This window comes from Pleurodeles waltl, chromosome 7 (assembly GCF_031143425.1).
Source record: "Pleurodeles waltl isolate 20211129_DDA chromosome 7, aPleWal1.hap1.20221129, whole genome shotgun sequence".
NCBI lineage: Eukaryota > Metazoa > Chordata > Amphibia > Caudata > Salamandridae > Pleurodeles > Pleurodeles waltl.
In genome coordinates, this window is record NC_090446.1 from 1,514,488,986 (window position 1) to 1,514,512,756 (window position 23,771).

General features: G+C 45.6%; 1 protein-coding gene across 1 annotated transcript in view; it reads left to right on the forward strand.

The window, feature by feature from the left end:
• LOC138246612 (ly6/PLAUR domain-containing protein 5-like) overlaps positions 1-23,568 on the forward strand; it is a 47,747-nt gene extending 24,179 nt beyond the window's left edge. The window contains exons 4-5 of the mRNA XM_069201313.1: positions 21,685-21,822; positions 22,506-23,568. Coding sequence (XP_069057414.1) covers positions 21,685-21,822; positions 22,506-22,750 — 383 coding nt within the window. The 3' untranslated portion in view covers positions 22,751-23,568. The remainder of the gene's footprint in view (positions 1-21,684; positions 21,823-22,505) is intronic.
• The last annotated feature ends 203 nt before the right edge of the window (positions 23,569-23,771 follow it).

A 23,771-nucleotide genomic window follows, 5' to 3' on the forward strand; every position in this document is an offset into this window, starting at 1 on the left:
TAATGAGGGCCTAAGTGTTCACCCAGGAAGAAGAGATCGGCATCTCAAGTCCCATAGGAAGTTGCACAAGGAGTATTCTATGTCAATGTCACTAATCTGGCAAAACGCCTGTGCCGATACAGATGTAGCAGGTGGAGGGAATATAGGGAGAGGCCAAAGAGTAATGAAAGGGAATGTACAAGAAGAAGACTTAAGTGCAAACCTAGTTTTCAGAATGTTGGCCAAAGCATTGAAGCTTTGACAATCTGTCTGTAGGGAAATCCCCAACAAGTTGTTGTCCAGAAGACTCATGGGTAAAAGTGGGCTTAGTTCACAACATGCAAACCAAGCACTTAAGAACCAAACATCAGATGCTGCATCATATTCATTTAAACAATTAATTCCGAAGTACTGTCAAAAATAAGCAGACTTCATCTGGAGGCCACGCAGGCTTTGGCTTCCATTTAATAACCTAATGCATTCTGGAAGTTGTAGTTTTGGGTCACTAAGATTAAACCAGCTGGATAAAGGTACAATATTGCAATGTTTATATAAGAAAAGAGTCTGAGAGTTTTGAGAGATTTCCACCTATAACCTTTTTGTTTGTGTAGGATCATGCCAGGAATTGGGGTATTTTTCAATAGTGACATGGTGCCAACTGTTAATCTTAAAGGTGAAGGTTCACTTAAAATAATTAGGGTAGTTCTTTGAGCCCTTTCAAATGGATAAAAATAATATAATGAATAACAGCGTAGATAATCGGATAGATAGATAGATAGATAGATAGATAGATAGACAGACAGACAGACAGACAGACAGACAGACAGACAGACAGACAGATAGATAGATAGATAGATAGATAGATAGATAGATAGATAGATAGATAGATAGATAGATAGATAGATAGATAGATAGATAGATAGATAGATAGATAGATAGATAGATAGAATCATATTAAAACACAGGGGTCGTGGGCCACATAAAGTCTGCAGTGGACATGTTCTCCCAATATTAGCGCCGTGGCTGTGATTGCATCAGATCCAGACCTTGAGCCATAGTCTCGGGAAAAAGACTTGGTGGGGAAAACACCACAGCCATGGCGCAGAGACTATTACCCAAGGGTTGGATTTTGGAGATAAGAGGTCCAGGGAAATGGGAGTCTGCTGACCTACATGGGCAGAAAGCAGCACTAGGGGCTTTATTTGAATGGCCAGTGGGTTCTGTACAGCCTCCTCACCTGTGATGGAGAACCATCCTGGGCGACCGGCTGTCCTAGTGGTGCACACTGCAGGTCAGTGATGCGAAGGAGTTGTCAATCCTATCAGAGGCAAGCTGAAGATATCTTGGTCCTGGATGGACGGGAAGGATGCTGCTACAGAGGAAGCGGAAAGTTTTAAGCCTCCCTGAGACAACAGTATGGATTCCCCTTCACCGAGTCTGTGGTCTTGGAGCAGGATGACCACGGGGACTGGTATTTTAGGAGAGGCAGTAGCTGTGGTTGACGCTCTTGATCTGTGAGTTTCCATAGTGGAAGAATCTGCTGCTCATCGGGGAGAACACAATGGCCATGAAAACAACTTTCAAACCTGCATGCTTGCCTTCCCTGCTGCTTAGGAAGAGAGAAAGAAAAGACTGGGCAAGAGTAGGAGAGCTGTTATCCTGGGGATGCTTTGTTGGGGCTACTCTGATGGAAAGTCAATCTTGAAAGAGGGAAATGGATCTGAAGGGTGTGCATGCCCCAGTGTTTTTTAAACTCTAATGTCACTCCAACAATTACACCTAACTCCTACAAGCTTACTCCACCACTAGAAACTGGAGGAAATGCTTCAGTATTCTCAGAGCACAATACTAACAGAATAATCAACACAATTACAACCATAATCAATAAGCACTGGGTTACCACTAGCTTTGGGTTATGGAGTAGCCTGCTACCCGCCATGAAGCCCTTCAGTGCCTCCTCAGTGGTAGTAAAGGCTACATAAAAGCAGTTGCAATAGAATAAAATACTTAAAAAGCTGTGTGAGTGTCCTGAAGAAGGAAAAGCACAACAGGTAACTTTGTGGATGTCGTGCTCGAAACATCTCAAGATGAGGCTCACAAGGAACTGATTTTGTATCCAGATAAAGAAGTGGTGAACTCCTGTGGGCTCCATTTTTATTGTTCCCTGATGTTAGTTCTGTCACTACTGAAAAAAGAAAACCACGCTCACCTCCACAGAAAGACTTTGGGGGTGATTCTGACCCCGGCGGTCTTAGACCGCCGGGGCCAGGGTCGGCAGGAGCACCGCCGACAGGCCGGCGGTGCCCCGCAGGGCATTCTGACCGCGGCGGTAAAGCCGCGGTCAGACCGGCAACACTGGCGGGCTCCCGCCAGTGTACCGCTGCCCTGTTGAATCCTCCAAGGCGGCGCAGCTAGCTGCGCCGCCGAGGGGATTCCGACCCCCCCTACCGCCATCCAGTTCCCGGCGGTCCGCCCGCCACTGGCTTGGGCACTGCAGGGGCCCCCGTAGGAGGGCCCCTACAAGTATTTCACTGTCTGCTTGGCAGACAGTGAAATACGCGATGGGTGCAAATGCACCCGTCGCACCTTCCCACTCCGCCGGCTCGATTACGAGCCGGCATCCTCGTGGGAAGGTCGTTTTCCCCTGGGCTGGCGGGCGGCCTTTTGGCGGCCGCCCGCCAGCCCAGGGGAAAACTTGAAATACCCGCCGCGGTATTTTGGAGGGTGGAATTCTGGCGGGCGGCCTCCGCCGCCCGCCAGAATCAGAATCACCCCCTTTGTGTACCTCTCAGCACTGGCTCATGGTCGGAATACTAAATCTTCATTAGTCTCATCACAATTGTAAGAAATTGGGTTAATGGTTGAGTAGAGGGTGAAACCCACCTAATGCAGGAACGACAGTCCTTGTCAGGGTGAAGTAACAAGTATACCGTAAATTAACCTGTGCTCAACCCTCTGGTAGCTGCCGCAGAGTATTTGTGCAACACTTCAAACAGTAACAAAGTGACAACACAGCAGATATACAATTTTATAGGTTTAGGTGAAAATAGTGCCAAAAAGCGCAAAATGCCAACTATGGATTTCAGGTCATGCAGGGCAGGCAAAAAGTGACAACTTCAGGTCACCCGCGATGGAGCACAGGCCAGCTACAGGGACCCAGGTGCACTTTTTCTACAAGAGTACCTTAAGTCCTTTGTTGCGGAGCCTTGCGAGGTCCATCATCAAGAATACAGCACACAGTTGCGAGGAGCTGCGAAACTGAGATGTAAGGTCCTGTGTTGTCATTGAAGATCCCATATACGAGGACTTGCAATGTGAAGTGTAGCAATGAGGAAGACTCATACAGCCGAGGCGGTGCATCGGTCCTGAGAAGCTGTGAGTCTGAGATGCAAGAACCTGCGTCATCGTTTAGTTTAACGTCAACGAGAGATTTGCAATGCAAGGGCCTGTGTGCGGGATGTGTCGCACAGAGGCAGTTCTAATGCAGGCTGCGAGGTCGGTGCAGAGTTCTTGTACTGAGAGAATCCTCACAGCAAAGGCGATTTGTCTGTTCTGCTCGGAGTGTTGGTTCTGCATGGGGTTGCGCCACACAGCAGAGATGTGTTGGTTCTGCTGCATCCACAGATGGGCTGGCAGAGCACCTTCAGGCCCACCTCCAAGGGTCCAGGAATGGGGTGGCACCACTTGGCAGGGTAGGACTCTCAGTTGCAGAGTCTAGGTGCTGGTTACTATAGATAGATAGATTGATACTTTATTTGCATAATTACCTAAAACCATTGCTTAAAACGATTAACACAACCATTACGTAAAACAATTTGCACAATTGGATACATTTTTGTTTAAAATCTTTAAAATTTAAGCAATCATTGGCTCATAGTTTTTTCACTGTTTGGTTAGCTTAGGCACATGTGACCACTGAGGGACCAGTTTATCACAATAGCAGAGGTCTTGTACCTAAAGGTCGTTATTTGAGATTGGAGAAAGGTGGTGCATGGGGTCGATAGCTTGCTGTGTTAGGCGCTGTTTTTGTGTTACCAGGGTTAGAAATTTCACTAGGGCGCAGTTTAGTTGCAGGTCCCCAGGTGCGAAACATGCCAGCATGGCTTGCCTCCTCTTTCGTAGGCCTCTTTCATTTAATTTGTTTTTAATTAAGCTTTTCTTTCTGATACAAGATGTTCACATAAACAGAGGACGTGTAGAAGATCTTCTGTGCCCTCATCACATAAAAGACAGGTTGTATTTGTTGCATTTTTCAGCCAAGGGGCTACGTTTAGAGAACATGGTAGAAGCCCTAATCGATACCTTAGAAAATGTTCTTTTGTTTGCCTCGAAAAGCCACAGTAAAGACATGTTTGTGGGACCAAAGTCGTGTAAGTATTCAGAGTCATCCAAGCGTAAGATCTCAGTGAAAAGGCTGCTTTGTCCTCCAACAGGGGTTGAAATCGAAATGATTTCCAAACAAGCTTTTTTGAAAGCGCCATGCAGGATTGGGGTCCTCCACAGATCGGTAAGCCCAGCCATCCTAAGTGAGTCCTGTAGGTAAAAAAGGTGCTGGTTACAAGACTATAGTCCTTGGAGTCACTATGGTTGCAGGTCCAGTCCTTCTCCCCAAGCCAAGAGGGCAGCAGACAACAGGTCAGCACAGCAGGCAGCAGGCCTTCAGGGCAGCAGTCCAGCTGAGTGGCAGCCCTTTCAGCAGCACAGCAGTCCTTCTTCCTGGCAGACTCTCCCACAGGTCCAGAAGTGTACTGAAGAGTTGGTGCCTGAGGTCCAATGTTTATCAGGTGCCTCCTTTGAAGTGGGAGAAGCTTCTAGAGGTTTCCGTTTGATGTGCACAGGGTACCTGCCTAACCTGTCCTGGCTGCGGACTAACTACAGGGGGTATGCAGCCCTTTGTGTGGAGGCAGAACACAGCCTATTCAATTGTTAGATGGGCTGTGCCCAGCTCCGCCCTTCCATACTGCCAGTGATAGTCCATCCAGGCACACCTAAGGTCTCGCTTGTGTTCGGCTGGGTAGGACGAATGCACAGAGATGAAGGGGGTTGTTCCTGGAGGCAAACAGATCCACGTAAAAGGATACCAAACTTTCAGCACGCCTTATGAAAGTTCATCTTGAATAGGGGTATATTCCGAGATAATGTGAACCCTCTGCTCAGTGGACCCACTCTTGAGTTGTCTAGATGTTTGAAATGGTTTGCTGAAATCGACATGTTTCTCTGCCCATAACCCCAATGAAACTGCCTTAGTGTTCAAGGATCCCAAATGAGTGCTGTCCTATAATTTTTGTATGCTACTGTATCTGTGCTGTCTCTAACCACAAACAAGTTGTATTTGTTGATGAAGGTACAGAGCACGATAAACTCCCTCCCTCCAATTGAAGCATCTGAAAATCTCTGCTGGGAACCATATTGCTTGGACAGAAACTGCACCACAATCTAAGTCACTGGTGTCTGTGATCAAAATCTTTGGAGGGCCCGGATCCATCAAGAACAATTTGCACAGGCTGTCTGGAAACAACAAACACCACTGCCACTGTGACTTGATCACCTGTGTCACCGGTATTAATGTCCCCTGGGTTCAGTTGCCAGAATACATTTAACACCTGTGAAGGTACCAAAGTAAAGGATGAAGTTGCAGTCTCTGGCTCTGGACAATAAGGATTCTTCCTGTCATATGTCCCTTTAGCTCTAGCCATGTGTGTGCAGTGGCTTCTTGAAAAATAAGCAGTGGAGCCAGCAAATGCTGAAGTCAGTTTTGATCTCCCTTTTTGCACCCATATTACCCCACCTCGCCCCCACCTCGGAGAGCTCCACTAACTCCTTGTACAGAAGAGATGCCATTTCAAGGTCCTCGCCCACGCATTCAATGCCCTGTACGCCTCTGGGCTCGCCTCCATCATCCACCACCTGATCTTCCACAAATCTGCCAGACACCTCCGCTCTGAATCCATCTCGCCGGCCTAGACTCATCGCATATGCCGGAGCAGGACAGGAGGATGCTCCTTCTCCTACCTCGCATACAGGGATTCCGAAGGACACTGAAGACCTGTCTATTTCACTGAGACTCTGGACCGGGCCAGCACCTGGATACCCTCCTGGTTGACTATTTGCACTCTACAAATATATTGATTGATTGTCTCTTTACTATGGCAGAAATACCCAGAATTGATCAGATCTATCTCGAATCTTGCACAAGTGATCAACATGTTCTTTAATGGAGTTAGTTGGCATTTTAGAAGACTCAACAGCAATCCATGATGATTCAAAGTTAACCTTATAGGTTCCAATCAATGAAGACATCCCTTTTCCGATGAAGCAAGAATCAGTCTATCCTACAGGTAAAAAGGTTTGTAGCCCTTGCAGATGAACTGAACATGAACATGAGCTTCTCAGAGAGGGAGCAACCACCTTTGTGAATACTTTTGGCGCCAACCCCAGTCCAAAAGGGAGGAAACTGAACTGCCAAAGGTGACCTTCAGTACAAAACGTCAGGAACTCTGGGTGCTCTTCCATCAGTAGGATGTGAATATTGACACTCCTTAAGTCTACTGATGCCAAAAACAGTATTTTGGAAATAAGGAACCAATCCTCTGGATGGTCTCCTTTTTTAAATGAATGTTCTTCACAAACTTGTTCAATCTACTACAGTCCAAACATCTCCCTTCCTCTTCGGGACTAGAAAAACATTTGACTCCAGTCCCTGACCTCTCTGGCACAGGGACAGTTGGTCTCTTGGTCAATTGGTCTCTTGGTTAATGGAAAATGATGGTGCGTGGTGCTGCACAAAAATTTGCAGCATCGTGCACCGTCATTTTCAAAACGCAGGGATGAAGCGTATTTACTAGAATACGGGACACGCTTGAAAGAAGGAGGGGGAGGAGGCAGCAACTCACCTTCTGGGCAGGAGCCCTTTAAAACTGCGGCAGCGCTCCCGCCTCGCGGGACGCGCGCGGGCGGCGCCCGGGCGAAGCCCGGGCCAAGGGTGGGCCCGTCCTGCGCCCGTCAGCGACCGGAGGAGGCCGGGCTGGGCCACACCATTTTCATCTTGATTCTTGAGGTCGGTGACCAGTGGACGAATATACTTTAGACACCCGGACACCTTACCAACATAGGTGAGCAGTCCTCCTGTTGTTTTACCCTTTTAACAAAGCCTCAGTGGAGTGAAATCAGGGTGGGAACAGGGGAGGGAAAGCACCTACAGAAAAAGACTGTCAAACTTTGGGGCTGGACTAAAGTGTTTTATCAAAGCAAGATGGGTAGACGGAAGGGGGGGATGCCTCTGGAAAAGGCCGGCAACAATAAGACTCTAGATGGTTTTCTCCAAAAAGCAGTAGGGGCATTAGAAAAAGAAATTGAATTGGTGGAGTGCCGTCTAACTGCCCCCCCATCGACGGATGCTCCACCGAAAACTCTTCCACAACCTCTTCACCCATCCCCTTCCCGGCCTGCCTTGGCAATCCCACCTCCAACCACCCAAATGTCTGCTGCAGAGTCCCTGGATAATGCTATACATCCCCCTGAAACTACACAGCCTCTTCCAGATAGGCTTGCACCCACCCCAGAGCACAGCTCAAAGGGCAAAAGAAAACGAGGGGAGGCAAACTTAAAGAATAAACGGCCCATGTTTTGAACTCCCCCAATCATGCCGTGCCTACTCGGACCAAGGACTGTACACCTGCCCAAGCTACTAACAATGGCAGTTCAGATATAGCTTTTATAATAGATTTCATAAAAGACGAGCTCTTTAAAAAGCTATACCCTATAACAACTCGCCTATTAGCCATCGAGGAGAAACTTGACGGTCTCATCAAACTCAACCAGATGACCATCTCTTCCTCTCTAGATTCACAATATTCCCAACAAAATTTTCCCTCAAGTCCTCCAGTCAACAGTGCCAGTAGCCTTCCTCTATCATCGAGCACGGTTCATAACCCTCGATCAATTTGTCCTGATTCTCTGTATCAACCAGGGAAGGCTCCAACTGCTAGACTGGTCAGTGCCCCTAAAACTAAGTGCTCTAAGATTGATCCCCTCCTTTCAAGGGGGATTGACAAAATTGCTTCTTCTAATAACATGGGCACAAAACTGCACAAAGATACCCCAGATCAGACCCACCCTCCAGCAGACCGGATGCATAGAGATCAAGGGACTACTATGAGAACTTTACACCTACCACCGGAAGCTTGCCCTTATGTGCTTGTTATCACTAGTGTTCCTAAGCTCAAATCCAACATTTCTGAATCATTTACAGAACTGAAAAATAAGGTCATTCACTGGTTACATAGATACGCTAGATTTGCTTTTCATATGATACCATCAATATTAATGGTGAGGAGGGTGGGTTGGGTGGGTCCACTTAAGAATCCCGGTACGGGGGATTGTATTGTTATCAACTTCGATGCACCTTCCCTTGTCCGACAGCTTTCCTTGAATGTGTGTCAATCTAACCCTCTATGGGGAGAAATTTCTCTATGTAGGCTCCAGGCTTTCTACCCTCATAAAGTTGTACCAGCTACTAAGGGGGCGACAATGCCACTCAGAGGTCTCACTAGTTTGCAGATGCAGCCTGACCCCCAGTTGAGATGTAGCCCCCTCTTGCTTTCTGAAATTGATTGACTAAAAGTTAGTACTGTATACAGTTCACTTCAGCCCCAAGGTTCTAAAAATTGGGATAAGGAGCACCCTATAGTTGGAAATACTGAAACATATGAAATAGGGTTAGGTATTCCTGAGGCCGACCAGACCCCTATTGCAGACACCAGAGATTCCACGTCAATCTCCGCACCTGCCCAGCCAGATCCCTCTAAGACGGAAACCAGTATCTGGTTTTCCTTCTGTGACCAGAGTTTGGAAATTTGTATCGGGGAGCAAGTAAGGAGGGCAAGGTGATTGAGACCAATTTAGCCCCGGACTTAATAGACCCCAGTAATCATGGGTATTCACCACCATTTCAGATACTCGAACTGCTCACGCCACGCCCCGATTTAGACGGGGCAAGTAATATCTTGGGCGATACGGTAGTGGGAAACCCAAATGAGGCTGGTATAGATACTATTGAAAAGGGTATAAAATCTCCCCGCGGCACTCCATCTGCAAGAGAGAACTTTGTGGCTGAAGTTCTCCAAGATAAAATAGATGGTCTAGACACCGTTCTTAGTTGGAATATTGCAGGGCTGGAGAATAAAATGAGTAACCCTGAATGGGGCAAATTCATAGATGAACATAAAATATGTCTTTTTCAAGAAACGTGGGCACTGGAGCCTAAATACAGAATCGGTTACAAAAGTTACTGGGTCCCAGCAACTAAGGTGAACTCAGGGAGACCCTCAGGTGGGCTGCTTATATGGCTTAGCTGTTCCCTCAAATGTCGGATTGAACCAATTGACTTGGATTGTCCCGATTTGATGGGTCTATCAATACCATCCCTTAGTGAGAAACCACTTCTAATAATTAATATTTATAACAGGAGCTTGGGTAGCAAATATGAGTCAGACACATTGACTATTTTGGATAGCCTCCTCTCTTGTAAATCACCTTCTCACTTTATTCTTATTGCAGGAGATTTTAATGTCACTTTTGAACCCTACTTGCTGGCTCAGGAACTATATAAAGATGAGGACGCCTATTGGGGTATTCCTCAACTGGTGTCAAGCAAAAGACCAAAAATGAATAGACTAACACATCAGGTTGTGGACATTACACTGGCTCATGGCCTGCGGGCCTGCAATGGTCGTTCCCGCTCGGACCCTGATCTTCACCCTACATTTAGGCGTGGAACACAGAAGAGCCAGATAGATTATATTTTGCTTGATATCCGACTGTGGGGCCATATGGTTGACATGAACATTGTAGAACATGAGGAAAGTGATCACGAGCCATTGATTTTATCTCTTAGGAATTTACTACCCCTACTTGAAGTTTCTTGCCTCAAGACCCATGAGCAACAGCTCGCACTGACCAATAATAGACGAAATGTTAGATGGGAATTCTTGAGTACTGACACAGTCACCTTGGCATCTGTGTACAGACAGCTGGCTGATCACATGGATCGCATACCTCAGCTTTTAAAAGATAGTGATGGGCTTATAGCAGCCCACACTCAACTATTTAATTCTCTAAAACATCTCTTTACTAAAGAGTCTACAAAAAAAGTTCAAAAGAAGTGTAACGCAAGGTGGTTCAATGCAGTATGCAGGGAAGCACAACACAAACTATTGAGAGCTTTAAGAGGAGGTCAGTCAGACCATATAAGGAAAGCCAGGAAAGACTACAAACAGGAACTAAGTAGAGCCCGTAGGAGATGGGATGAATCTAGATGGGTTTCCCTCCTGGAGTCTGCTAAAATAAATGACACCTCGAAATTTTGGAAACTGGTGGCTGATGCCAGTGAAGAACCTAACCGTTCGCCTGGTGCTTCAATACTCCCCGTAGAGTGGACAGATCACTTCTCCCGACTATATTCTGGGATCGCTGGTGCTACTACCAGGGAATTGGATCATATTATGATCTCTGAGACCCCAAAATTGAATTTACCCTGGCAGAAACTAAGGCTGCGATTGCTTCACTGAAATGGGGAAAGGCCCCCAGCCTTGATAAAATCCCAGGCAATTTATACAAGACAAGCCCAGATATATGGGCCCCATATCTGAACCTGATTTCCAATATAGTAGCTGCAGGAGCACCTGTCCCAAGCTCCTGGATGGGAGCGGAGATAGTCCCCATCTTTAAGAAAGGCAACCCCTCCAACCCTGCCAACTACCGTCCAATCTCCTTACTTGATAACTTCCAAAAACTTTTTGCAAAGCAAATTTTGTCCCGTTTAGAAGAATGGATTCTGGAAACCAATGTCATTTCTGACCTGCAAGCAGGGTTTAGGCCAGCAGTTAGTACCATAGATCAGGTGCTAAGATTTCTAACAATCAAATGGAAGACTGTGGAAGTAGGAGGGGGCAACCTCTTTGTAGTTTTTATTGATCTTAGAGCCGCGTTCGATCTGGTCCCCAGAAACCAGTTATGGCTCACATTAGCCAACATGGGCATCCCACATGGTCTCTTGAAACTTATCGCCCGATTACACGAGAATACCTACGCACAAATCAGGAGCAGTAAGGATGGTGACTTAACAGATCCAGTGGCTATTGAGAGAGGAGTCAGACAGGGTTGTTTTCTGGCCCCTACCCTTTTTCTTTTATACATAAATAATTGTATTAAGTATTTAGCAAATTGCACTAATGACTCCCAAAAGTTGGCCGGGATTAAAGTTCCATGTTTACTTTATGCGGATGATACTATTCTGCTGGCCAAATCAACCATGGGAATCCAGAATCTGGTCAACCAGTTCTGTGCATTTTGCAGAGATTACGGGTTAGATATTAATGTTAAGAAGACCAAACTCATGATATATAGCGCCCCGAACAAGAAGCTCAGAGCAAATATAAAGATGGATTCAGCTCATCTGGAGAGGGTAATGGAATATGATTACCTGGGCATTAGACTATCTGATAAGGGCAGCTGGGATGCAGCTATAAGGAAAGGGGCACTTACCATCAGCCATAGATGTGGAGTGATAGGACGTAAGGCTAGCACTGCAGCAAGCCCCCCTCTGACTCTTATTTCTGAAATTTACAAAGCCCAAATCCGTGCCGCTGCCCTATATGGAGCGGAACTCTGTGGATCGCATAGACAACTGGACACCCTCCAAACCAAAGAAAATAATTTCCTTAGACACATATCGAGACTAGGGAAGGGCACGCCGATGCTCCCCCTAAGACTGGACCTGGGTTTAAACAGTATTAAAGATACAGCATACTTAAGTCCACTTCTGTACTGGGTTAGACTATGGAAAACAGAAGAACTCGAACCCTTTAGGACAGCAGTCAAAGAACTATTGCCACCTTGCTATGGATGGGAAAAAGTTTGTTGGTTAAGGGAGATGAAAGCAGCTTGGGTCAAATTGGATTTATCCCATTATTGGGAGAACCCCGAGATGATTCCCGGTAACGCTAGACTGCTGATCAAAGACCGATATTGGGGAAAAATCTATGAGGAATCTCTCGGCTCAAATGGGTTAGGTCGGCTGACAGCAGAGTTCCTACTGGTCAAGTACGAACCTTTGCCTGAAAGCTTTCTGGATCTCCCTATACCAGCCCGTGCCCGTTCTCTACTACTTCAGTTCAGATACGGAACATTGGCGGTCAACAGCTTCACGGCTCGCTGGTCGTCCAATAGTCATTTGTCCGACAAATGTATAAATTGCCATCTATGCAAGGAAACTCCTGAGCATGTCCTATTTTTCTTTCCTTTGTACAAATGCCCTCGAGGAAAGTGGATTATTCCTCTGTGTAAAACACTGCTAACTCAAAATCGAACTAGTGTATATAGAATATGTAAATATGACACTTCCATGCTGATAGTGAGCTCTGTTTCCAAATACTTGGCAGCAGCATGGACAATCCGCAGCAGGATCATCACAGATCTTAATCCACTGGTTGAAGAACGGTCTAGAAGCTAGCTGATTAGTGCCCTGTTACAATAGCCTGGGATTTTAAATATAATTGTTAGTGCGATCTATTGAGGATATCAGACTGTATTTCCGAGCATGTTGTCTAGTGGGTTACCCCAACTAAAGTGATTTATAGTTCCCTAGCATATATTATTTTATAAATGGCAAGATGCAATTTATTTTGACTATTCTACTTAAGAGTACTGACCAACCTAGGGCACCCTTTTTTACTGTTTGACTTCTAACATTTGTAAATAGGAGCTATTGCATGTAGTTTTTATGATCTATTTTATTTATAAATCTGTTTTAAAATAGTTTTATATGTTTTATCAGTAACAAATTGATTTGTATTATCTTAGCATTTAGCGTCTTTCATAGGGTAAGATTTAGGTATTATTTTAAATGCCTTGTTTTAATTATTTATGAAACTTTTTTATGTAGCATTATGAACCTTTTTGATAAGCAGTGCACTAATTGTCAATGCTTCCTTTCTATGTGATGGTTCACGATTTTTATCTTTCTGTATGTATGACAATTTCTAATTTTTCAAATGGTCTAAACTTAGACCGAATAAACTATTGATTGATACTAGAATACGGCGTACCCCTGTGTTACCCCCTGCGCTGGTTCTAAATTTGCTGCCGTGCACCAATGCAACCACCCTTGCACCATAGTGAAAGGATGGCTGCGTTGAGGGGGAGATTGTTTTTGTGCAGGAAGGTACACCTTCCTGCACAAAAACAATCTTATATGCCGTTTTGATCTTTGTATGTGGGCTGCAAAATGCAGCCCACATAGAAAGGGCAAAAAAGGAGGAGAAATAAAAGCATTCCTTCTCGTTGTGCCACTCTAACGCCACCCCTTGGGCGATGCTAGATTTTGGCGCTGCCTTAGGTTTATGAAAACTCGGAAATCTGGGGCAGCGCCAAAATGCAATGGGTGTTGCTGTGGCACACCCACAGCAACACCCGTTGCACACCCCTTCCAAGCAAAGTGCTGCATGTGAAGGGGCCGTATTTACAAGTTGGCGTTAAAATCCAAAGGTGGGGACACAAACTCAGATCTTTTCCATTCCTCCAGAAAGTGGTGAATCCTCCCAACCTCCTGGACATCTTGACCACCAAAACCCTGGATTCTGGCATAGTCAGGAATGGGGATATTTCGGGTATGAGTCCTGCTTCTGGTTTCTCTGAAATTTCCTGGAACAAGGTTTCCCCTGGAACCTTGAAGAATCATCAGCATTCTGTAGTCTCTGTTGAGGATTTGCTCTGATGTTTTCTAGGAAGGCTGTCTCTCCATGAAGATGTTGCACACTTTTTTCTCCAGTTCTTAAACAAAAAGTAGCACTCCTTCAAAATGCATGTTAAGCAGTGCTGGTCTCTGCACTGAGTTAGTATTTCACTCCTTGAGGAACAAATTCTGTCAAGCTGCCACAGAAGCACAACTTGCAAAGTCAGAGGCTCTAACTGCATCTAATGTAATTTTAAAGAGAAATTAATCGTTTTATTCTATGCCCACCAATAATTTAGGACACTTCTGACCCTCATTAACACATTTAAAAAAAGACTCTAAAATCGGTTAATAAAGACTGGGGCCCTCATTACGAGTGTGGCGGTCTTACTGCCGTGGGTCTGGTGGTAAAGACCGCCGTATTATGACATCGCCGATTTGGCCAAAGCCAAACCGTCACAACGCCGCCAGTACCATCAGGGCGATTATACCACTGGGCCAGAGGTGAGTACCTCCAGCCTGGTGGCAGCCATAAGACTGCCAGTGGCATTACAACTCAGCAAACCGCCAGTCTTTCCGTGTGCGGTCGCAATGCCACGAAAACACTGGCGTAATCGCATCCGGTGACAGGAAACCTCATTCCTGTCACCGGCACACACACCCCCATATGTCCACACACCTGCAGACATGCACCCCCACTCACCCACGCACTTCCTGACATCCCCCACTCGACCGCACCCACCCACACAAACACCCCCACTGACATGCACACAGACACGCTCCCCCACCTGTCTGCATACATTCCCAGCCCAAACCCCCACAAACTTACATCCCACCCACATAGTTACACACCCTCCATGCATGCATACATACACACACACACTCACATATACCCATTCCGATACACACACACATATACACACACACCACACACATACAAACACCACATATTCCCTCCCTTTCGGTCAGTCCACCTACCTGTCTGGGCAAGGTTGTTGGTCTGGGAGGGGATGGGTATCGGTGGCTCCACCGCCAGCGCCGCACCGCCGTGCAGGGACGGCCGTGCTGTATTATGTCTCGTATTACGGCGAGCGGAGTCCTTGCGGCGTGGCGGTGGTGGCGGTGGAACCTTCTCTCACCCGCCGTCAGTCAGGCCGATTGTGTTGGATTTCCACCTGTCAATAGGCGGAAAACCATTGGAGAGTCATTATATGGCGATCTTTTGGCGCCCGCGCATACAGCGGTCTTGGCAAAAGACCGCCAGTGTCATAATGAGGGCCTGAGTGTGAAAATTGCCATTTGAAGGGGTAGACTCAAACCAGAAAGAACCCTATTGAAGGCAAAATTGACCACCTTTTCTGGTGGCTCCTGAAAATACTTTTTTTCCTACCAGATCAAGCTACCCACTTAGCTTGTACTGGATAGTCAAGAAGAGAGTCTCCTTCTGCAATACATCAAAAGGATAAAGTGTTGGCATCAGTCTTGGAAGATTTATCTTTTCTGGATACTTTTTTTTACTTCTAAATGATGTCAAAATCATGTTCATGTTGGTGATTTGTTGAATTGCCTTAACGTAGTCTCTTGAGATGTACCATTAGCCTCTTCTATTAGGAAACCTATGTTCTCCTTTACATGAGCCAAATATTGGGTAGTAAATCCCTAGAAATATGTTTCCCCTTCTGATTCACAGGGAAATAAGAGTCCACACTGTACTCTGACCTAGACAAGTCAGAGTGTAAATCACTCTGGTCTACAGACTCTTTGTAGCTGAATCTCCTTTCTTCTTTTTCGAAGCCAGCCCGGTCAATCCAACAATTCTAGTCCTTTGTTCTTCTTCATCCCCTTTCCACTTTTCAGAGGAGGGGAGGAATTCCTTGAAGAGGAAGAAGGGGAAGGATACAGGTGACTCCTTTTACTAAAATGTTTCCCCATTTTAGTACTCACTTCATCCACAAAGAGACACATACCAAGGCATTCAGAACAAAAAACACTCCATTTAAAAGCAAGGAAGAGCGTCAAACAAGCCAGAGAAAGCACAATCCTCAAAATGAAAATACACTCATGGTCATTGTTTCCTAATACTACACATTGTTTCCTACTACCATGTAAGTAGCTGCATGCTGTTGTGGCCTCCTTAGAGTTCTGAAGAAGGTATTAAAATGGCTCCCATTGGAGGACCATAGGTCTGTGATTCAAGGACTTATTTTATCCCATTTGGACTATGGCAATTCCCTTTCCCTGGGCAGCCCAAAGGTTGACATCAATAAGCTACAAATTATCCAGAATGTCACAGTCCATACTCTGTTGGGTATTCCAGAAACACAGTCGAGGTTTGCAGCACTCAAGACTTTGCATTGGTTGCCAATCAGTTCAAGAATACTGTTCAAGCATTGGGCATGACACACCGAGCTAAGCATAAGAAGAGCTCTAGTATCCTCCACCAACTTGTCACCTCGTATCGGACCAATAGAGATCTCAGATCAAATAATTTGGGTCTTCTGGTTATTCCCAGGGTTAGGAGAGCCAGAGGAGGCAGTCGCTCTTTCACTCATCTGAACGATAAACTCTGGAACTCTTTACCCCCTGGTCTGAGATTAAACAACAATTTGAACTACTTCAGGAAACATGTAAAATTTCATCTTTATACGTAAACACTTGTTACTCTTCTCTCCAATTTAGGACTGCCAACGCTGGGAAGCCGGCTCGGGTAGCCATACGCTTTACAAGTTGTGTGAATAGAGTAGAATAGAATTCCACCAAGCCTTCACCCCAAAAAACATGGCTTCCTAATGCAGAATCCTTTACACCATTTATGCACCAACTACAACTACTCGCACAGGGACTCTGCTAACCCAGAAAAGACAGTTACTCTCATACCTAGAGAACCTTAAACACCCTCTCTCACACATGCCTGGTCCTCAAAATATCTTGTCCCCTACCAAAAACACTGAGAACCACAATACAGTGAGAAAAATAGCTCCAATGGACATTACCACCCCCAACTATATGTCCAGGACACTAGGTCAGGCAAACATTGGAGGTAAGTGACGCACAGTGCACACATTTATTATCTATTAATGTGATCTGGGAATTTCCAATTCTTCCCACACTTGGCAATCCCTCATAGGCTCCAGGCTTCTCCCTATGCCCCGATGGTGAGGAACACCTGAGAACAAAGATGGAGTTTGGGACCCAGCAACAAACTCTGCATTTCTGAGTCAACATCCTGCGAAACAGGTAATAAAAAGGAAGAGGTTTGGAATGCAATTCTTATTATAATTAGAGGTCGAAGTGGACAGGATCTGAGGGGCATGTGGTGTCCATACTTTTTTAATTTGACATAAACAGTTTCCTTACTTTATGTCAAAAAGGCACCCGTCCCAAGACAGCTAATTCCGACATTTGAGATGCTTCAGCTTAAATGGAAGGGGAGACAGTCCCCTGTGTTATGCAGCTGAGGGAGGAACAAGCCTTCATGCCAGGGTGTCTTCTGCCTGAAAGAATTGCAAATGTGTGCATTTGGTTAGGCTACTTAGAATTCAGCAATGGCTTTAATTTAATCACTTGAGTGCTGTTTTTTGAGAGGTATTCTAAGGTGACATGGTGAGTTGTTGAATGCGTGCGTTCAAAGGACAGCTATAAAAAATTTTTACAGTAGGTACACTGTACATATTACTCAGATCTACAATTTGGAAACGCTTTTTTAATCTTAAACCTAAATACTTGTGTGCACTTTGTGGCAGCCTATCATATACTATGTGTAATGCAAGTTTTAAATAATGGTGTATGTATTCACAGTGCTGGGACCTCCTAACACTAAAAACACACAAGCCACTATTCCCCACTGCAGCAACAAGAATCCAATTCTGTGGCTCTCTGGATACACACAGAGATATCTGTAGTGATCTCATTAAGCAATAAACCGTCTCAAACTAATTAGTTTAACTTGCATTTATTTTTCATTTAAGGTCTGTGTTATTTTATATGCAATTACTTGAAGGTGATAGACCAACAAAATAGTTACTAAAAATGTTGTTCTTGTTAGCCACACCTTTGTTCCCGCAGCCACATTCACTAGCCCTGCCCCATTGGACTGGGGATCACAGTTCTCATGACTTCTTCAATGCACTTTGACAGCTCTATATAGCGCCCAGCTGTGGGTGGGAGGGGTTTGTTATTTGTTAGACCTGACATCCTTGGCATGGTTTTCCCTGTCTTTTAACCTCTGCTTCCTATGTTTTGACTGCGTGCTGGACATCGTTTTGCTGGTTTTTGGTACTCTGGGAACTTCACTACTGCTGACCAGTGCTAAAGTGCAAGTACTCCCTATCTAAATGTTATTAATCATTGGCTTTTCCATGATTGGCATATTTGCTTTGCTAGTAAGTCCCTAGAGGTGCCCAGTGCCTGTAAATCAAATGCTACTAGTGGGCCTGCAGCACTGATTGTGCCACCCACATGAGTAGCCCTGTAAACATGTCTCAGACCTGCCACTGCAGTGTCTCTGTGTGAAGTTTTAAACCGCATGTCGACCTGGCCAGTGCACCCACTTGCCAGGCCCAAACCTTCCATTTTTGTACATGTAAGGTGCCCTTGAGGTAGGCCCAAGGCAGCCCCATGGGCAGAGTGCAGTGCATTTAAAAAGGAGGACATGTACTGGTGTGTTTTATATGTCCTGATAGTGAAATACTGTCAAGTCCATTTTTTACTATTTCAAGGCCTATCTCTCCCATAGGTTAACATGGGAATTGCCGTGAAATATCTTTTAAGTGCAGTTTTCCATTGGGAGCAGATGGAGATATGGAGTTTGGGGTCTCCAAACTGACAATTAAAAAATACATCTTTTAGTCAAGTTTGTTTTTAGATTGTCAGTTTGAAAATGGCACTTTTAGAAAGGGGTATTTTCTTGCTTAACCATTCTGTGCCTGCAAGGGGAATCAACGTCTGGTTTGGACTGACAGGGACTGGTCATGCATACACTCTACACGGTCACACAAAGGAAGCTGAGGTGTGCCCTGCATATGCTGATGACCCATCAGCTGTCTGATGGGTCTTCCTCAGCTAGAGTGGTGGGAAGAGTTGTCACTGACACCTGGTTAGGGCTGTGCCTGTCCTCTCCAAAAATGACTCCACCCCCCTGGAGTGCATCTGGAGCCAGGCCTGGTCAAGGCAGGATCTTGTGAACAACAGCGACCTTCCCTGAAGTCTGCCTACTTCAAAGGCAGAAATGAGTATAAGTAGTGGACCCAAACCCCCAGGCTTTTAGAACACTTCTGGATAAAGAGGAATCTCTGCCATGGAGAAGTGCTGAAGAGCTGTGAGGAGGAGTAATGCCCCTTTGCTGTGTGTGCTTTGCTGGGTTGGCCTGCAGTTGCTGTTTCTGCCTTAAAGAGGACAAAGACTGGACTTTGCTGTGTATCCTGCTTGTGAAGTTATCCAAGGGCTTGGACTGAGCTTGCCTCCTGTTCCCAGGGACATCAATGATTTAATCTGCCAACACCTGGGCTCTCTTGCTAAGACCCCTGATTTGCCAAGCAGTGCCACATCTAGTCCCGGGGCCCTTGGAAGGAGAAGCTGATAAAGGCTGAGAGAAAATCCCTGCACCGGAGCTGAGCGGCAGACAAATCGATACAGCACCCACCTCGCAGCTGTAAAATCGACCCAGCTCCTGCCTCACAGCTGCAGAAATCAACGCATTGCCAACTCAGCGCGGATTCATTGTTGCTGTGCTCCGGATTTTTCGTGCATCGTCTCTGGGCACCAAATCTTCAACATCACTGCACGGACCCGAGGCTGCTTGTCCGGAAATCAACGGATCATTCTCATGTGATTAAAGAATCGACGGATAGCCTTCTCAACGAGGAAAGAAACTATATACCGCCTCACTTGAGAGTAAGTAATCAACCCATCGCTTGCTTTTCTGATGCACCTTTGCCCATGCGTTTTTTTTTACACGTACCAGGTACTTTGTGCTAAAACAACACATCCGTTGATTTCAATGAACTAAGACTCTTTTGGCCGTATTTATACTTTTTGGCGCACAACTGCGCCAACGCAGTTGTGCGTCAAAAAATTTAACGCCGGCTAACGCCATTCCAAAGCACCATGCGGGCGCCTTATTTATGGAATGACGTTAGCCGGCGGAGCTGCCTGGTGTGCGTAAAAAAAAATGACTTACACCAGGCAGCGCGGGCGTAGGGGAAAATGGAGCTTGGGCGTCAAAAAATGGGGCAAGTCAGGCTGAGGCAAAATTTTCGCCTCAACCCGATTTGTGCCATTTTTTTTGACTTCCAACTCCCATTTAAATTACTCCTGTCTTAGCAAAGACAGGAGTCATGCCCCCTTGCCCAGTGGCCATGCCCAGGGGACTCATGTCCCCTGGGCATGGTCATTGGGCATAGTGGCATGTAGGGGGGCACAAATCGGGCCCCCCTATGCCACCCAAAAAAACCTGACCAGGCGTTAACATATTACGCTAAAGCGGCTGGACGTCATTTTTTTTGACCCGCCCACTCCCGGGCGTCATTTTTGCCCGGGAGTGTAAATACGGTGCACATGCCTCGGAGTCATTTTTTAGAAGGGAACGCCTACCTTGCATATCATTAACGCAAGGAGGGTGTCCATGCTAAAAAATGACGCAAACTCCAAGATCTTTGGCGCTAGACAGGTCTAACGCCAAAGTATAAATATGGAGTTAGTTTTGCGTCGGATTTGCGTAAAAAAAAAGACGCAAATCGGGCGCAAACAGAGTATAAATATGTCCCTTTCTACTTTAAAAATTGATATCTTTGCTTGTGTATGTTGGATCGCTGTGTTAATGTGAGTGTTTGTACAAATACTTTACACATTGCCTCTGAGATAAAACTGATTGCTTGTGCTTGGCTACCAAGGGAGTGAGCAGCGGTTATCTAGAGTGAGGGTCCCTACTTGGACAGGGTGAATACTAGCTGCCAACTAGAGACCCCATTCTAACATTATTCAAGTATTCCTGTTTTGTTTCCTGTCTCTGAAGGTGGAATTCACCTCCTTTAGGGTCTAATTACGATCTTGGCGGATGGGATGCCCCATCACAAACGCGACGGATGTCCCGTCAACTGTATTACAAGTCGCATTTTATCCTATGGAACTTGTAATACGACAGACGGGATATCCGTAACGTTTGTGACGGAGTATCCCATCTGCCAAGATTGTAATCAGGCCCTTAGTAAATGAGTGGGACGGGGGACATATAGCTAATATTCTATTTCCTGTAAGATTAAAAGTGCTGGTTGGCTAGTTTTTTATTCTCTCTGGCTGCTTCTGTGGCCACCTACCTGGCAAGCCTCGGAGCGGAAGTACATTCATATAAAGCGTAATGAAGAGATGTCCCTTTGTCTTTGTGAAGCCCTTCTGGTTATGCTGACCGAACAGTCTAAATCGACTTTCTGACTTCTGCTATTGCGTTTTCAGCTCATTGGTGTTTTTACGAGAATCAGGCATTTGTCTCTTTCTCTTTCTGAGAAAATTGTGTCTGCCTGTTGTTATTCTGAAGTTTATTTGTATTCTAAATGCTCAGCCCTGCCAAGTTTCCCAGGTCCATGTGTGATGTGCTGCTCCAGTCCAGGTTTTGTCTTTGAATTCTCGGACTTGTAGTTTTGTTTATTCAATTATAAAACAGTACTACAATTCCCAGAATTCAAAGGGCAAAAATATAGACTGAACCAGCACATCACGCATGGACCTGGGAAACTTGGCAGCTATGAATGCTTAGCACTGGCAAATAGGCTGTTTGTTAGTGGTTTATGTAAAGAAACTTGTTACAAAGAAATGGTGAAAGAGAATATATAGTTGTGAAGAATTTACCTGGTGAGGTACCATAAAGGAGAAGGAACATTGTGCCCCAAGTTGTTGAGACAAAACTTTAATTTGAAGCGCTAGTCAACCAGGTCGCTCCCTGAGACTGCATCTAATGGAAGTATGTGTGTGTGTTGCAGATTCCTCCCCGCTGAACACCTCTGTGCAATGCTACAGCTGTCTTGGCGCTACCACAGACCAGTGCGCCAACAACCGCGCGCCCATGCTGAACTGCTCCGGGGACCAGTGTGCCGAAGGATACCTAAACATAGAGATGCGTGAGTACCTCTGGTGGCTCCACCGCAACAGTGTGAGGAGCACTGGTAGTTATCCTATAAAACACAATACTTTTTCCAACAAGGCCGTATCTCTAAACTATCTGTGGGTTTCTGGAACAGAAATTCATATGCTAGACCAGTGGTTCCCAACCTGTGGTCCTGGGACCCGAGGGGTCCGTGTTGACTCGTCAGGGGATCCACGGCTGCTTAGAAAATTAAATAATATTCACAGATTAGGTGTCCAGCTTTCAGTAATGACTCAGTGGGGGGTCCCCGGATTCCAAAAATGAGTCAGTGGGGGTCCCCGAGTTCCAGTAATGATAAAGCGGGGGGCCACAGAAGTCAAAAGGTTGGGAACCACTGTGCTAGACTCCTAAAGGCTCATAAATCTATTATTGCTTCTGGAAAAGTGAGGGAGTAACAACAACAGGAAAACCTTACAACAAAGATGGAGTCTGGGACCCCAACTCCACTGAACACACTCATTCAAGATTAGCTGATCTCTGTCTTTCTAGGGAGGTGTTTCTCCTGACTGTGCACCTTAATGGATCGGAAAGCTATGGGACAGCTGTTGAAGGTAGTATCAGCGCCCTTCCATTTCCCCACCTCCAGGGGGCGCCAGTGCACTACTAACCTTTCACGTCCAACATTGCTCATGGCTGTTCCTGTTTTTTTATCCAAAGGTAAGGAAGAGTTCCTGACCCTTTTCTTCAAAGATTGCGGCCGCTGGGGCCCCTTTGAGACGCTGGGAATTCGTGCGGATGTGCAGTACAGACTCAAACGCACCGTCTGCTCTGGGGAGCTGTGCAACAGGGTGCCCCCGCCTACCACAGCGCCCACAACCACGCAGCCTCCAGTTAGTGGCTCCATGGACTTCGCCTACAGGCCCTTGCTGCTGGGGCTCCTGCTGGCGGCCTCCTTGGTTTGAGAACCCCCGTGTGCGCGGCCGACTAACACATCCCAGCCAGACCCAGTAAACTGGACACAGAAATATCCTGCTTCATTCCCACCTGTTCAAAGAAATATTCCGAATTATTAATAAGATGAAAGGGCTAATATTTACAGTATCTGGAGGTAGAAAACCTATATGAAATTGTGAGGTTTGATGGCAGGTTGAACTTTTTGAAGGGCCGTCCTGTGCAGGGATAAACTGTCCGACCCAGCCCCCCCACCAACACACACACACTCCTGCACTGTTAACAATCAACACCAATAATTGCTCCACAATGTTACTTTGTTTAGTGAGGTCTGCGGGGGTTTTGAGCATTGTTACACCATTCACCGAATGGTCTCTGTACATTTCACCACATGTTGGATTGCCAGCTTGGTACATTTTGCATGTGGATAAAATTCGACATGGACATTTTTAAGAGATGTTTTCCAGAATTATACCACAAAATATCAAATTTTCAGCTTTTTATCCAACAAAATCAACGTGAACGCATGATTTTTGTTTGCATTTTTTAAAAATCTTGATTAACTCCGTAAAGTCGGTAGGAAATGAAAAAGAAATCGGAAAGGATGTGTGATGTGACTACCACCAGCCAATCAGAGTTACGAATGCATTGCCTGTATCTCCGATATTGCAATACGGGTGTCATGGAAAAAAGACATATTATTCAGATACATCTCTGTTCTGGTTAATTCTTTCTTAATTAAGATATTTTGCTCATATTGTGAACTAGCCCACTAAAGGGATGTGTTGTTTTATGTTTTCATTAAATTACAAATATATTTTTTGCTTTATTTCTAGTATTTCAAAAACATTTGTAAAATAATGAGAGACAATTTGTTGTGGGCCTTGTGTACGACCTGAGCCGAACTCAAGGAGCAGTGGGTAATGTACAGAGAACACATATCACAGTGGGAGCATCTGAAACTGGGGGTGTTTACACAAAGTGGTACGGACGTCCAAAGCCTGCCTGAAACTAGATCACAAACAAGCACAT